This window comes from Podarcis filfolensis, assembly GCF_964270895.1.
Source record: "Podarcis filfolensis genome assembly, chromosome: 2".
NCBI classification, from domain to species: Eukaryota; Metazoa; Chordata; class Lepidosauria; order Squamata; family Lacertidae; genus Podarcis; species Podarcis filfolensis.
The window spans coordinates 47,320,474-47,337,397 of record NC_139605.1 but is presented as its reverse complement, the minus strand read 5'-3'; the positions used below and the strand labels follow the sequence as shown (position 1 = coordinate 47,337,397).

Below are 16,924 nucleotides of genomic sequence, written 5' to 3'. Positions count from 1 at the left end.
CCCTGCCATTACAAGGCACTAGTGTATTGTAGTAAATCCCTGCTCCATAGTTCTGGACATTACTGATTGGCTTGGGCCCAAAATATTTTAGAAAGGAATAATGATTACGATTCTTTAACAGGTTCATCATATGCCATGTCACAGAATCATCAACAGCAAACACAAAGTCCAGCATATTGTTCTGTAAAATAAAAAAGACGACAGAATGCATAGGTTTTTTTGCTTACAATCACAAATCACTCCTGAACCATGTTAAACACCAGAAGGCAACATAAAGATCTGAAACAAAAAAATGAAGAAACACATAAGAAAACACACACACACACCTGCAAGTAAAAGCTAACAAAGCACGTTTGAGGTCCAGCGACGAGGGCCTTCTGGGGGTTCCCTCATTGAGAGAAGCAAAGCTACAGGGAACCAGGCAGAGGGCCTTCTCGGTAGTGGCGCCCGCCCTGTGGAACGCCCTTCCAGCAGATGTCAAAATGATAAACAACTACCTGACATTCAGAAGACATCTTAAGGCAGCCCTGTTCAGGGAAGTTTTTAACGTGTGATATTTTACTGTAGTTTTGGTTTCTATGGAAGCCGCCCAGAGTGGCTGGGGAGGCCCAGCCAGATGGGCGGGTATAAATAATAAATTATTATTATTATTATTATTATTATTATTATTATTATTATTATCCACTCCGTGTTGCATCCAGATTAAATTAGGTCCCATTCAAATCCAGACTAAGGTTTCCATTAAAATCAGTGTGAAGAATTACCGTATTTTTCGCTCTATAGGATGCACCGGACCATAGGACACACCTTGTTTTAGAGGGGGAGAACAAGAAAAAAAAATCTCCCCCTCTCTGCCCAGCGCCCCTTCAGCGAAGCGGCAGGAGGCGCTGCGCAGAGAGGGGGAGATTTTCCCCACCCCCGTTCTCCCCCTTTAAAACAAGGTGCTGTTCAAGGTGCGTTCAGTCGCCTTCAGGCGGCTACCTTGAAAGCCTGGAGAGAGAGAGGGATCGGTTCCTTTCAACCTGCTCCGCGAGCTTCTCGAGGCTGCCGGGGAAGCCAGGAGCTATGGCTTCTTTAGCCCCGCGCACCCTCTCCCAGCTGGAGAGGTGGCGCGCGGCAAAAGAGGCTGCTGCCATAGCTGCGCGCCACCTCTCCGGCAGGGAGAGGCTGCGCGCGGCTATGGCAATACCCCCACCTCCTGCAAAAGCCCACAGTAGCCGCACACCCTTTAAGGAGCGCGCGGCTCCTGTGGGCTTTTATACGAGGAGGGAGAAGGGACTGACCAGCCGCGTCAGTCCCTTCTCCCTCCTAAGGAAAAGCCCCCAAGAGCCGCATGGAGCTTGTGTGCGGCTTTTGGGGGCTTTTCCTGCCTGCCTCCCCCCTGCATTCGCTCCATAGGACGCACACACATTTCCCCTTCATTTTTGGAGGAGGAAAAGTACGTCCTATAGAGCGAAAAATATGGTAGTCATTAATTTAGTCCCCACTTTAATTCAATGGGATTTAAGTGCAGGCTTTGGATTGGACACAGGCTAACTATAGAGAACAGTGGTACCTCGGGTTAAGAATTTTATTCGTTCTGGAGGTCTGTTCTTAACCTGAAACTGTTCTTAACCTGAGGTACCACTTTAGCTAATGGGGCCTCCCACTGCCGCCCTTGCACAATTTCTGTTCTCAACCTTAAGCAAAGTTCTTAACCTGAGGTACTATATCTGGGTTAGCAGAGTCTGTGACCTGAAGTGTCTGTAACCTGAAGCGCCTGTAACCCGAGGTACCACTGTACATGATGCATCAGCATCTGATGGCACTTAATAAAATTCAAGCCTCAGTGGTGTTTTGATACTTAATGGAAAACCTGAATCTGATACTATGCCCAAGACGTTCACTTACAACAGTGATTTTCAACCAGTGTGCGGTGGCACCCTGGGGTGCCTTAAATGATGGTCAGGGGCGCCACAGGCAACACTGGCCCCTGCCCCTCTCTCTTTCTCTCCCTCCTCTGATGCCCTCTTGCATCCTCTCCCCCAAGGGGAGGATTCCCAAGGAGAGGAGAGGAGGCTGACACTCTACAAGGGAGGGTGTTCAAAAAAGGGTGAGAGGCTGCCAGCTCTGCAGGCAAGGGGTGACCTAACTGGGCTCCTGAGCCCCACAGGGATGCTGCATAAAGAATGTAGTTGGTTAAGGGAGCCATGGACTCAAAAAGGTTGAAAACCTCTGACTTAGAACAATTCCACTGATAACCCAATCAGTACAACACCACAGGCCACTATTAACACATTATTCACTATGGTTGTATTAGGAACCATCTAAGAAACAAATGGTTAAAAACAGTTGAAGCTAAGAGGGATAGGACTGCAACCTTAGAATGAGCCTTAAAACTTAAAGGCTGACAGACTCTAACCTCAATTAAGAGACTGTGGCTGCACAGTTTATTGGAAGCAAATCCCATTATAGACAGTGATAGCTATTTTCAAATAAACATGCATTGATAGACGCTGCTAGGTGCTGGTTTTACTGGCAATTAAAGATTGTGTTGCATGGATGGTGCTATGAAGCATATGGCAAAAAACCGAGAGGAGCTCTATTATGTTTTCCTGGGCTCATGAGGGTAGAATTGGGGAAGGGTGGGTTATTTTTAAAGCACACACACATCCCAGCTCCTTGCTCAGGAAGGCTGCAGAAAGAACAACTTCAAAAACGGCCGCCGCCGCTTGATCGCTTGCAGGTTTTACAGCTAAATAATAGGCATAGGACTTGCCCCTTCCCGTCCTAGGAGTCTATTCCAGCCCCACTTACCCCCGTTTCCACGGCAGAGGCCCCCGCTTGCTGAAAGACCCCGGACCCATAAGCAAAAGCTAGGCTGAGCTCTTGAGGGAAATGAGCCAGGATCCTGCGGAATTTCACCGCCGAGCTCTGCAAAGCCATGCGGCCAAAGTAAACAACGTGCGCCTTAAGCGCGCGCGGAGTCTTCGCAGGGCAGACTCAGCAGCTGGGAAGGCCGGGCGGAAGCAGCACGTCGTCCAACGTCCACGCCAGTAGCTGAGGAAATAGAGTTTGAACCAAGAGGAAACCAAGTAGGCGTTCTGAAACCACAGCGCCCTCCCTGGTAGAGAGCTGCCTTGGGAGGCACCGCTTTCTGGTGCGCAATCCAGTCTACGCAGAAAATACCGGTGATGAATTCCCTGGGGCTTGAGACCAGATAAACAGGGATAGGAGTGTAGCCTGGCAGGAACCAAATTATATAGGCAGGCAGCAGTGCGAGCAGAACTTTTCTCAAGGTTCTTTCTGGAGTAGAGTTACTGTTTTGGGGTGAAAAGTATACTCAGAGTTGAGAGTGGATTTCATGCTCTTTATTCAGTTCATAGTGGTGAGGAGGAATGAAAATTCCCCCAAAATATCTGCTTTATATACATTATTTACACAATGGGCTGCACCTGATTGGCTAATTCCGGGATACTCCTGTAGGCCAATCAGGTTGTGGATTCACTTCCACCTGGAGCTGGATTGGGTGGCTCCTGCGGACCAATCATACTGCTGCATTGTTCTAGGACCAATCAGACTGCTGCATTCTGAATCCTATTGTTCTAGGACCAACCAGACTCCTGCATTTTGGATCCTATTCAACTCAGTACATAACATGGGGAGTAAAGAAACCTGATTAAGTTTTTAATCTTTTTTTTATCCCACCACTCACAGGTTCCGAAGATGAGGAAAGGCTTGTTCCCCTGGTTCACTTCATGCAGCCAATGCAATTGTTTATTGTTTATTGTTTAAAAAAATATATGTATAACTGTGTTAGGGTTGCATATCCCATGAGGCAGATCCACTAGCACAAGGACTTTCTATTGCACAAGGGAACTTTCCCTCCCTCTCCTTTCCCCACATACCCCCCAAATCTGTTCTTGGGTTCTCAACCCTCTGGAGCAGACTTGGAGGGCGCACAGGGCCAGGAGGCGGGAGAGGTTCCATTGCATAAGTGGAAATCCTGCAGTACTATTTCATTGCATAATGCCTTATGTATAGGTATAGGTAAGCAAATATTGAGGGAACTGTAATTATTGCCTATATACCTTCTTACTGGACAAAACAAATTTGACTGAATTGCCCAAATTACTCCTGTACTTTTTACACCACCGTTTGATCTAGAGGGATTCCAGCGACAGTTTACTTAACAATCATACTGCCGAAGCATGCATACTGAATATATTGAAAATTTTTAAAAGAATACACACATCATTTGAGGGTGTGTGTTTGGATTTAATGCAGCCTGATCCTGTTACTGCAGTCCCAGGCATCTAGGAGCAAATGCCACTGAACATTTCTGCTTAACTTAATTGTGGTTCAAGCTGTCAGAAATCTTCTATGACCTGCCAAGCAGTAATAATATATGTAGATACAGATGGTCCTACTTGCTCTGAACTACCAAGCAATCTCATCTGATTATTCTGAATGTCAGATTGGCTATGAACCTCGGGGAACGCAGGGAGCTGATAATTACTCAACCAGCTACTGTATGCTGCTGTCGGCAAAGTGTGATACGAAAGTTATTAAAAGCGTACAGCAAAGCTTAAAGGGGCGGCTGCTCTTTTGCATACATTTTCATCTAGAGAGCCAAAGGACCTGCAGTACCTTCTGAGGAAATTTAGTCAAATTCTTTGAGAAAGGATCCAGCAGTGGCTGTCATTACAACTGGATCAGAGGCATTATGACACTGATTACTAGCTGCCAGCATGCAGAAGCTGGTGGGCTTCCCAGAGGTGTCTGCCTGGCCACTGTAGGCTAGAGGCAGAATCCTGAAAGAAACTACAGCTGGGGCATCATTATTTTTAAAGCTTCCCTTGTGCATTAAAAAAAGATTAAAAACAACAACTTCATCAGAATAGCAAACTAGCACCATGTGGAACAGATTAAGCTATAAGCTTTCTCCCCAATGCACTGGTTTTCATTTACAGGTATTTCTTCTATGCCCAAGAGTGATGGAGAGTGGGAGTGCCTATGATTCTACAGAAACATGCACCAAAGAGTCCAGACATTACAGCAACTTAGAGAAGATGCTCTCTTAGTAGATGCCATTCAAAACTGTAAGAGACCGTCTGATTATTATATCTTTGAACAGGCAGAATGGTATGGTTGGCGGTGGTCTAGCATAGGGGTAAGCTAATGGTGTGCCCTCCAACTCCAAGCAGCATTTAGCATGGCCAATGGTCAGGGATGATGGGAACTGTAGTCCAGCAACATCTGAAGGGTGCCATGTTGGCTACCCTTGGTCTAATGGATACCTGGGTCCTGAGCCTTGTGAGATTTTAGAGATAAGCGTCATGTTCCTTCATCCAAGCTGCTGCTGACAACAGTAGTGCTTTGAAGGAAAGGGTGAAGCAGTCCCTGTTGGCCCCCTTTGTTCAGATGCAGGGACAAGTGCAAACAGCTCAGAGTTTTATGCATCTCTAGGTGAGGTTTCGACGTGGGTGGTGCTGTGGGTTAAACCACAGAGCCTAGGACTTGCCGATCAGGAGGTCAGCGGTTCGAATCCCCGTGACGGGGTGAGCTCCCATTGCTTGGTCCCAGCTCCTGCCAACCTAGCAGTTCGAAAGCACATCAAAGTGCAAGTAGATAAATAGGTACCACTCTGGCGGGAAGGTAAACGGCATTTCCGTGTGCTGCTCTGGTTCGCCAGAAGCGGCTTAGTCATGCTGGCCACATGACCCGGAAGCTGTACGCCGGCTCCCTCGGCCAATAAAGCGAGATGAGCGCCGCAACCCCAGAGTCGGTCATGACTGGACCTAATGGTCAGGGGTCCCTTTACCTTTACCCTTTAGGTGAGGTTTAGGCAGCCCCACATAAATCAATAATGTGTCCAGAACCTCCATGATGTTGCAGAGGATTCTGGGATATATTGTTGTTTTCATTCAGTCAGTAATTTCTGGAAAAAAATATGGCCTTTCAATTTTTGGTCCATCTGGGTGAATATGAATGAGAGTTTCCAGCAAACTAGCAATGTTACTTTAGCTGCTGGACCCCCTTCCTCTTTATTCAATCAGCAGTTAACACCACTGGGCTGAATCCTTTGTGCTTTCTGTGTCTATAGCAACAGATTAATTCTTTTCTTCACGACCATCTTGTTTGCTTTCATCACCCTGTAATTGTCATTATCTGCTGTTTTCATAGTTGTTACATCACACCGGCTCTTGTAATTATGTAACAGTAGCCCAAAGCCCCCACATGAGGGCTTTGCAATTATGAATATATAATTTCTGTTTTCATCTCAGATTTTTGAAACATTTAAATGAGCAAACCCTTTGAGGATTCAAAGCCTTTGGCTTCCCAGACCCAGAGTATTCAGTAGCTGTTTCAGGCAGATATTTAATTCCCCAGCATATCAGCTCAGACTGGTAATTCATGGCCCATAATCAGGTTCGTCAAGTTTATATTGAGGAATGAGTTTGTAGCTTTTCTACCTTTGTGGCCTGTGTTTTCATTCTGTTATTAAGGTACAGTGTGGTACTAATTAATCATAAATTTAGTTGATTAAAAAAACTTCAGGGCAGCACCATGGGAATAGCCAGGATTTTTGTTAGGGGGGAACAGGATTTGGCTGAGGGGCAGGACTTTTGTTAGAGGGAGCAGAACCAATGTGATTGGTCAGTTAAGTATCTGTTCTTTTACTTGATGGGGGGGGTGGCAGCTGCCCCCCCCTTGGCTATGCCCATGGGCAGCACCCAGGTTCTACTTGGAAATCTGAAGCAAAGTGCATCAGGCAAAACATAACACAGGATGCAACAGGGGGGTTGGCAACTTCGTGGGCATAAGAGGAAGTTCTCAAGAGTGTCATTGCACCTACAGATATCACTCTGGAGACCATAGGTTTCGTTAGTTCCTGGATCCCAAGCTGTGTGGGGCCATAAAGATAAGCAGCAGCACTTGTATCTGTAAATGGTGCATGCTGAAGCTGAAAATGCATCACGGACATTATTTAGCTGAACAGCATATAGAATGCAGGCTTGTGTGAATCAAGATTCAAGTATTATGACCAGCACATAAAATCCAAACCTATGTGGATCGAGTCTGGTTTCTGAAATCAGAGGCTTTCCAATAGCACATTCCATAATGTGATTTCCATTCACTCATATGCAGACTGTGATGGTGAATTGCTCTGAGGGCTGCATAGCATGTAGTTTAAACAACGTAATGCAGAGTTCTATATTAATCTCTTACACTTCTACCTCAATAGGTATGTGACTAAATGTGAATCTCAAAACTGGCAAGAATACTTTCCTGATATAATACCCATTTCCCACTCCTTAGCATAGAGAACAAAAATGGTGTGTGTGTGTGTGTGTGTAATAACAGAGTTTTATCCTTGGGCGAAATCCACAGAGGTAGGGAACTATTCCAATAATAAATAAAGGTAAAGGTACCTCTGCCCGTACGGGCCAGTCTTGCCAGACTCTAGGGTTGTGCGCTCATCTCACTCTATAGGCCAGCCAGCGCTGTCCGCAGACATTTCCGGGTCATGTGGCCAGCGTGACAAGCTGCATCTGGCGAGCCAGCGCAGCACACAGAACGCTGTTTACCTTCCCGCTGGTAAGCGGTCCCTATTTATCTACTTGCGCCCGAAGGTGCTTTCGAACTGCTAGGTTGGCAGGCACTGGGACCGAACGATGGGAGCGCACCCCACCGCGGGGATTCGAACTGCCGACCATGCGATCGGCAAGTCCTAGGCACTGAGGTTTTACCGACAGCGCCACCCGCGTCCCATCCAATAATAAATACTGTATGCTATATGCATCCAGCTGCAATTACAAACAACTACCACTTGATGTCCTCTTTTCTCAAAACTATCATAAATTTTTCAAAACCCTGCTGTTGCTTTTAAGGTTATTTGTGATTCCATTGAAAACACCCTTTTTCTGCTGGATTGGTGTTGCTAGTTTTTGTTGTCATGGTAACATATATGCACTGTATTATATATACACCGTTTAGAGTACATTAGTCCCACTTTACAGCTAATGAATACTGAGGCTAGAAATACATGGCCAGGCCAGGTCAGTCAGTAAATCTACGGCACTAGAAGAACAGCCGAGTAATAAAATAATTTCTCAGAGTACAGCTAGCTGCAACTTACACACAATTGACTCGTGCTCATTCAGCTTTGAGCGCTTGGCAAAAGTATATACATAAATATATAAAGGGGGCAGAAAATGAGCAGGCAACCAGGCAAAAAAGACTTTGGTAATCCTACCCACCACTGCACCCAATTGGTTCTGACTATATGAGATTTTGGCTTTAGGCATGAACCCTGAAATATTACCCCTACGTAATTTGAGGGCTTGCTGTATATGCTTTCCTCTCACCACTGAACAAGTGATATTTCTTTCTTTTCCGTCTCCTGCTTCCCCAAACACATAGGTTTCAGTAGCAGTTTGACTATGAACAGCTTCTCCTTCTCCCTCCCCATATTTTAATGGCATAGTAGGAGAGCCTCTGTTACAAAAGACACATTTTCATAATCACAGGTGGGCTCACAATCCTTCTCCACCAAAGAAAGCCCCCATTCCTAGTCTTGTTCTACTTCCAGCACCCCAATGCATGATCTACTTGCATTTAAGGCTCCAGCACAGTGGAAGAAAGCACTTTTCATTCTGTAGTGTTCATGCTAATGCTTTCTCAAGAAATTGCTGTGGTGGGAAAAACCGGGGGAGGAAGCAATTATCTTGCCCAAATTCCTCCTGCCCTCCAGGGGGCTGTGAGAAACAGAGAGAGATAGTTGTACAAAAAGCATCTAACAGCACAAACGTTTACACATCTTCTTAGAAGTAAATAAACGAGGCCAGATGGCACCACCTGCTTGCATGTACTTTTTAGGCCTAGGACCTGCTGGACTGGTTACAGGCGGGTTACAGATTTAATGAGAAGAGGATAAAATGTAGGTCAGCGTGATTTTAATGGAGCTTCCTCCCAAGTAAGTGAGCCCAGGAGTGGAACTTACTAACGAAGAGAAGACCTTTCAGAGGAGCATGATCATCAGCAAATGCTTCAGCTTCAATTGCTCCAAAATGCAGCAGACAGAATTGCTGGATGGGGTTCATTTCAGAGCACGTATAACCCCTGTTTTGCCAGTTCGTTTCCAGGCCCATTCAAGGTGATCATATTAGTGTTTAAAGCCCTAAATGATTCAAAGCCCAAATACCCGAAAGAGTGTCTGCTTCCCTACAGACCCTTTTGGGTGCTAAGATCTGCAGAGGATGCCCTCTTCTTGCCCTCAGAAGCTCAGGGTAGCAGCCCAGGAGAGGCTATTTGTGGCCTCCCCTAAGTTGTGGAAGTCCCCACAGGCATGGGTCTGGTACTTTCATTATACAGCTTTCAGCGAGCTGATATGTGTATTTTTAGGACCCACCATTTATTTATTTTTGTAATTTTAAGCTTTAAACTGTTTTTAATATGGAAGCTGGCCACTGGTAATATTTATTTACAACCCGCCCCTACTTGTTCTGTCCTGTCCTGTCCCCGTTCTGCCCTCTTCCAGGTCCAAAATGACGCACACGTTGGACACACGTCAGTTGAATGCGTGCAAAATGGTCACCGCTTGTATAATATCTAAACATTCCTATATTGATTTCTATATTCTTCAGTAGAAATTCATTGAGTGATTTACATTATAGGCTATTGGTGTAATTAGAAATGGTCCTTGTCCTAAAGAGCCATATTTTTTAAAAATAAATATATAAATTGGCTAGTTCAGTAGGCCTTTACCTAAGAGGAAGCACCATTAATCCAATGTGGTTTACTTCTGAGTAGACTGGGCTTTGGCTTGCACAGCAAGAAACTGTTTTAAGAATGTGGCATATGGTGTATGCTGGAACAGGAAAGCTGTTTAGAATGTATGACCTTCAGGTGCCTTTGCAGCCAGTAAGGTGATTCCTTATTTGCAATATAGTTGATTCTGCTAACCTGCAGATTCCATTTAATTAGCCTTTAAATCTGAAACACATCTGCAAAAAGACTGTTCTTTACCTGCATTTGGCAACTGCTTTTATTTCTTAGCGAAGCATTGCCCGAAGCCTTACTACTTTTATTAAAGCAGGAGTCTGAGAATTAATGTGTGCTGAGCAAATGGAGCTGTACTGTTGCTTGGTCTGGGAAGAATTACCCTTGCACTTGGAATGGTTGAGCACATTTTGATGTGCCTCCAAATGACCGTAGCAAAGGTATGACCACCTCAGTAGATCTATTATGCCTTGCTCTCAGACTTCATAGAGGCTGCTCAATGAGTGGGGAGAGCGAATGTCCCTTCACCTTGTCACCTATGCAAACACTGTTCCTAGGACTGTATACTATGATTTACAGTTAGTAGTGGAAGTCAGTTAGCCAAACACAAAATCCTTCAGGAAATCTGAACCCTGTCAAAATAAAGCATGTGTTCTGGTGTGTAGAAACATCAGAAGGGCTATAATTTAAACTGGGTGTTCATTTTAGATGATGGCTGCTTCATTTATGGATTCTTTGGGTTATAAAGATCTACTGTGACTGAAATATTTTAGTGTGAACCTTAGAAAGAATAAGATCAGAAATTATCACTGACTCTCCTAGTCATGGAGAGAGCAGGAAATAAGGGCACATTTCCCTGCCACAACCCAGTGGCAGATGTCTTATTCGGATGACATATTTACAGTGAGCTCTTTTTTCTTGATTGGCTCACTACTCTGCATAATTCCTATTAAATGTCCTCAGGCTGCCATTTGCTTTGGCCTAAACAACAACACAATAGCCGGTAGCAAATCTACGACCTCGATGCCGTCTCCCAGCTGTCTTGCCTTGATTCATGGATGTACTCGTAGACATTTCTGGATAGCTTTTTGGGCAAAACCACTGGTTTACCGTACGTTTAAAAGCTTTTTACACTCACAGCTGGACCAAGATAGTTTGTTCCTTGGGGTGAAGAGCGGTATGCCACACACACACCCTTTCCACATACCTAGAGTGACAAATTATATCTTATTTCAGTATTGGCAAACAACCAGGGGGCTACCGTGACTGCCCCGTCCTCCAACATTTGCCACCTGAGACAGTTACCTCACTCTGCCTAATGGTAAGGCCATCGATGTGGCTGGGGAAACCTAACCAGATGGGTGGGTGGGGTATAAATACAGTGGTACCTTGGGTTACATACACTTCAGGTTACATACGCTTCAGGTTACACACTCTGCTAACCCAGAAATAGTGCTTCAGGTTAAGAACTTTGCTTCAGATTGAGAACAGAAATCGGGCTCCGGCGGCGCAGCGGCAGCAGGAGGCCCCATTAGCTAAAGTGGTGCTTCAGGTTAAGAACAGTTTCAGGTTAAGAACGGACCTCCGGAATGAATTAAGTACTTAACCTGAGGTACCACTGTAGTAATAATAATAATAATAATAATAATAATAATAATAATAATTATTATTATTATTACACAATCCTATCACTTTAGTTTTGCAGTTTCTTTTAATGCTCAGACTAATATTGAAAATCCACTATCCAACAAGGTTTGTCAATCTTTGGATGTTATTAGATTTGGATGTTATTGCTTTCATGATCCTACAAAACAAAAGCTAGGGTTAATTACTATATACCCTTTACTGAATCAATGTATCTGTTGGAAAGTAAAAGAAAATGAATTTTCAAGTTCTACATTGTTTTGTTTCTGCTTTAGGCAAAGGGGGAGGTCTGGAGTATGTGTGCACAGACCCTGAAAATAACCATGCTTTGTAAATCTGGAACATGACAAAGAGTACATGTCTAACATTTTAATGATAAGAAGCCTAGGAGACATTGCTCCTAATTATTTTTTCTTCTAACCCGAATCAAATTGTCTCTCCAATAGAAGATTTTGTTTTGTCTCACAACACTTGTTGAGCTATTAATCCATTGAAACTTTGACTATAAGTACATGCTTCACTTTTTGTATCTCATTTTAATGAAGCAGAGCTGTCGGAAACTCATTGTGTTACTAACGCTATACTAATCTGAGAAATGCACTCCAAGTTGTTGTTGCTGCTTTAAATCATTTATGAAATCAGGAGCAAACATAATACATACCTTATTTAAGAGCCTGGTGCTCCAAATTTCCAAATCACTGTTGTGCATAGCTAAACCAGAAAGTAACACAGAAGGAGGAGCACAATATAAAGTCCATCATTGCAAAGTGAGGGGAAAAGGAAAAATACATTTGTGGAATATTTTGCAATTCTGCACTTCAGACCAATGTACTTAAGCAAACTACAGAAAGTCATGGGGCATAACAACCCAATTTATAGCTTGGCTACAGCAGTAATGCATCTGCTTCCTCGATTTCTCTTGCAAGGTAGTTGCAGATTGATTACATTTTTTATAATGTCATGGCTCCAGAAAAAAAAATGTTTAAAGAAGAACCATTTAAAATGGTAAGTAAAAATTATTCTGATACCACATAACTCATCAGATGGATGTGATTACGGTCTGTGACCTATTTATCTCTATGACTCACCTAAGTCAGCTCATTCCTCTCCCTATACTTGCTGCCTTTGGTATCGTCTGTGATGAAGACTGGACACAAAGTTTGATCCTTTTGCATTTCTAACTTCTACTTTTGCATTTCTAACTGATACTATCTGACAGGCCACATAGTTGATAGTTAACACTGGTATTACCAATTCCAGTTACCTCACTCTCTACTGATAGTAATGTTCTTTTAAATGAACATACAATCCTTACTTCAAGGTGTGCAAAAAATGGTTGTCTCTTGGTCACTTTTTAAGAATTGTGACTAGGATGAAATTTGTTATATATTATTAGACAATTGAAAGTTACCGTAATTATATACAATATTGCAACTCATGTGCCCAACATACAGCCCAGAAAACCAGACAAAACCTTTCCACGATAAAATATGGCACCATGCTCTGGAAACCTTATTTCAGGACGTTTTCTCAGGTTTTTTTTGGTTTTGTTGTTGTAAATTAAGCATTGTGCTGCCCCTATAGCCTTTATCGTCCCTTAACTTCTTACTCCCACTGCTTCTTCACAGATTAATTTCCCTTTGTCTCTCTCTCTCTCCAGTGCTTATATTTTTTGTTATTACTGTTCGCCATGAAAAGCTCCCTATTCTTTCTTAAGCAGCTTATCTACGCCTGCTTCAAATTGATTCTCTCTACACAAAATGGTAAAATCCTGCCCATTCACTTCTGTCCCATCCCTAAAATTCTAGTTCATGCTCTGCCTTTTTCCCTCCATAACCTCTATAATGTTATCCTCTCTGACCTTGCTTTGCTCAGCCTACTCACCTTTATCCAAAATTCCACTATGAAAATTATTAACCTGCTTCATAATTCGGTTCCCAAAACTGGCTCACCATCTCATTGATGTCCAACACAAGCTCCCTATTCTTATTTTTAAAGCTGCCCACAGCCTTTTCTACCCAGCCTTCTGGTTTCCTGTTAAAGATCCTTATCTGAAATTTTACTGGAATTGTAACTCCATGAGGGGTAAACTACAGTTCAAGGATGCACCCATGTGATCAAGAGATCTCAAGCATATGGAGATGTCATCTTTTGACCTCATGGATTTAGGATGCTGGAAGGCAGTTGTAGTTTCTGCTTTCAATGCTTTCAATATTTATGGGGCTCACAGGCTTAGGCTGCAATTCTGTACCAAGTTTCTTGGGAGTGATACCACCAAATGCTATGTGATTTACATTTGAGAAGACACATAGAGAGTTGCACAGTTACAGAAAATGATGTGTACAATCACTATAACTTTGGCAAGACAAAAATGTATTTAAGTCTTGATGGGAATTTTGTTTTTTGTGTTTTTTTAAGGAAAGATGCTAATTACATTGGCCTAAATCTCTGAGTATTGTAGGCAATTTGCGTAATTGCACAGGCCTTCCACTCATCACTGTGGTAGGTCTATTCTGGTTGGCAGCATATTTGTTCTTTTAACACAGCACTTAGTAAATCTCTCTTTAAAAAGAAGATACAAACCTAATGATTTCAGCAGTATATCATATAGGTTGTTGTTTTGCTTTTGAGAGCCTTATTATGTAACCATCCAATGAAGACCCTAATAGTCTTTAATGCTAGGAAGCTTCAGTATTGAAGTGCATGATAAATGTATCAGCCAACTTGAGCATCTTTCAGGACTGTAATGGATAACTGTCTTTCTAGCATCTAGTTAAGAGTGAAAAACTGCAGCTGAAAACCAGCTAATGAGCTCATTTTGCATTTTTATGGCAAGCCTCCTTCTTGATTTGATACTGCATGGTGAACCTAGGTCAGGAGAATAAGAAAATGGAATTGTCTGAGACTTCTGAAGGGACAGCTTGTTGGTGGTCAATTATTAGGACACATGGACTTCAGGCTTCCCATTCTTCCTTGTTACTGCTATATATTCAATATATTTGAATTTCTACGGAATACCATTTGTAATGCAATAGAATACAATATGTAAGAAATAAAAGCAGGAATAATAACAATATTTATAAATCACAGAGTATCTAGCACAGCACAATACAATTTCTCCAGCAGGCAGAAAAATTATGGAGTGATTCACCAAGGCCCTTGGCAATTTCTGGGCAGTAGCGGGGGGGGGGGGGAGGAGGCATTTGGGAATCACTGCCTTCGAATAAATGTGGGCACACAACCCTCCCAACACAATGAGATATGAAAATGTAACCCGAAGTGGACAGCTTGATGGCACTCCCCTGGCCTTCTGAAAGCTGAGTCACTGCTGCTTCCCAGGAAAGAAACTGAGAGGGGCTCCGGATTAGCTTCGCCGGTCCATTTTCATCACACCAACCTCCCTATTGCCTCCCCCCCTCCTTGCCAGTAAGCAGCAGCAACTCTTAAACTCAGGGTCATGGGTTTGAGCCCCATGTTGGGCAAAAGATTCTTGCGTTGCAGGGGATTTGTCAAGATGGCTCTTGTGGTCCCTTCCAACTCTACAATTCAACCAAGAGAGCACCTCCCCCATCATGCCATTTGCTTCTGATCTCTAGGGCCACAAGAGCTTTATTTGTGCTTTATTTTGTTTTTCCAGTTAACTATGATTGCCTCACAAATGAACATGTAGTGATCTGGTAGTGCCATCTGGCGCTGCAGTGATCTTGAACTGAAGTTGTTTTTAGCAGGCATTATTTTATTTGCAATATTGATTATTTGGATTAGAAGCATAATTTTCTAGCCAGTTTGAAACGCTCCCCTGCGGCTCTTTATATGTACAACAGCCTCTAAACTCATTTCAAACTTTGATTTGTTTACTATTCACTGGGTTAATTGGCTGCATCTTAGGAACCAAAGGAGGAATTAAAGCTGAATCTCCTTCTATTAGACCCCTATTTTATGGAAAACTCAGATTGGGTTAGTTTCTTCCTGTTACTGCTAGGATCATATTCTGAGTTTCACATAGTTTAGGATTGGGTTACAAATTGTTCAGTAATTTAGGGCTAATTGATTTATAGAAAATGGATGACAGTTTTACAGAAAATTTAGACTATTTAAAGGAATAAGATCTAAAGAATGGTGTTAGGCAGTGTCCTGCCAGTGACCAGGGAATGCTCAGTTAATTCTATCTTGGTCTTTGAATAACAGACCCCCATGCTATATTACAAAACTGGTTATGAAACTCCCTCAGTTTCAAAAGAGATCTGTCATGCTGCTTTAATTTCATACCACTCTTGGGCACAGGGACACACAGTGCTTTGGATCTAGGACAAGGAAAATAAATACGAAGATTGTAAAGCAAATTTTGTAGGAGGGGGGAATGACATCTTAGACTACTAGGGCTGTATCCGGTGAAGTCATTCTGTTTGTGCAATGACTTCTACCTGTGCAATGAGAGTTCTGCTTCTGCACTCCTTTCTCCATGTACTTCTCTCCCACAATTTGTTCTGGGCATTCTCCAACCCTCCAGGGCACATTGGGGGGGATGCACAGGGCATGTAGAAACCCTTGTCCCTATATTTAGAATAGCAATAAACCCACTGGAAAGTTAAGTCTGATTTGCAGCACAAAAGCAGTAATGTAACATCACAAGACAGAATCTTAAAAAGCAGAGACATCGCCTTGCCAACAAAGGTCCGTATAGTTAAAGCTATGGTTTTCCCTATAGTGATGTATGGAAGTGAAAGCTGGACCATAAAGAAGGCTGATCGCCTAATAATTGATGCTTTTGAATTATGGTGCTGGAGGAGACTCTTGAGAGTCCCATGGACTGCAAGAAGATCAAACGCATCCATTCTTAAGGAAATTAGCCCTGAGTGCTCACTGGAAGGACAGATCGTGAAGCTGAGGCTCCAATACTTTGGCCACCTCATGAGAAGAGAAGACTCCCTGGAAAAGACCCTGATGTTGGGAAAGATGGAGGTCACAAGGGGAAGGGGATGACAGAGGACGAGATGGTTGGATAGTGTTCTCGAAGCTACCAGCATGAGTTTGACCAAACTGCGGGAGGCAGTGGAAGACAGGAGTGCCTGGCGTGCTCTGGTCCAGGGGGTCACGAAGAGTCGGACACAGCCAAATGACTAAACAACAACAACAACAACAACGTCACAAGACCATACAGCTTGAGGACTACCTGCCGCAATGTTAACAATATTGTTGTCTACCACCATTCCAAAGCTCATGATTCTAACTCATGTCTTTCAGCAACAATAATTACGCTTAAATTGAAAAGGAAGAGGCAGCAGGGCTAGAATTCCACAGAAAAATACCTGAAACATGCAGATACAGGAGCACATGGGACAGCTCACTGCCTCAAACCCAAGAGTTCTGATTTAGCTGGCTTACTTATTTGGGCTGATAATGCTCAGCAGTGTTAACAGTGCATCATCTGACTTTCCTGAGATTAAGTTTGGAGTTCTTTCCCAGTTGTGTATTTGAAAAATAAGCATAGGAGTTCTAGCCTTTCAAGACATTT

General features: G+C 43.3%; 1 protein-coding gene and 1 long non-coding RNA gene across 10 annotated transcripts in view; one reads left to right on the top strand and one right to left on the bottom strand.

Annotated features, from left to right (window-relative positions):
- TAMM41 (TAM41 mitochondrial translocator assembly and maintenance homolog) overlaps positions 1-16,924 on the bottom strand; it is a 146,126-nt gene that overhangs the window by 36,534 nt on the left and 92,668 nt on the right. For 4 of the 9 annotated variants that reach the window (XR_014545484.1, XM_083603542.1, XM_083603544.1 and 1 more), the window contains one exon: positions 2-181. The exons of 1 other annotated variant lie outside the window; for it this stretch is intronic. Coding sequence is in view for 5 of the 8 variants with exons in the window: in XM_083603542.1 (XP_083459668.1) it covers positions 2-175 (174 nt within the window). In the remaining 3 variants the exon portion in view is untranslated. Of the gene's footprint in view, position 1; positions 182-2,515; positions 3,036-16,924 lie in introns of those variants that run through there. 4 more of the 9 variants (XR_014545486.1, XM_083603545.1, XR_014545485.1 and 1 more) reach the window with 3 other exon arrangements.
- LOC310757881 overlaps positions 3,177-16,924 on the top strand; it is a 75,725-nt gene continuing 61,977 nt past the window's right edge. Inside the window, exons 1-2 of the long non-coding RNA XR_014545536.1 lie at positions 3,177-3,245; positions 4,953-5,081. This is a non-coding gene — a long non-coding RNA (uncharacterized lncRNA). The remainder of the gene's footprint in view (positions 3,246-4,952; positions 5,082-16,924) is intronic.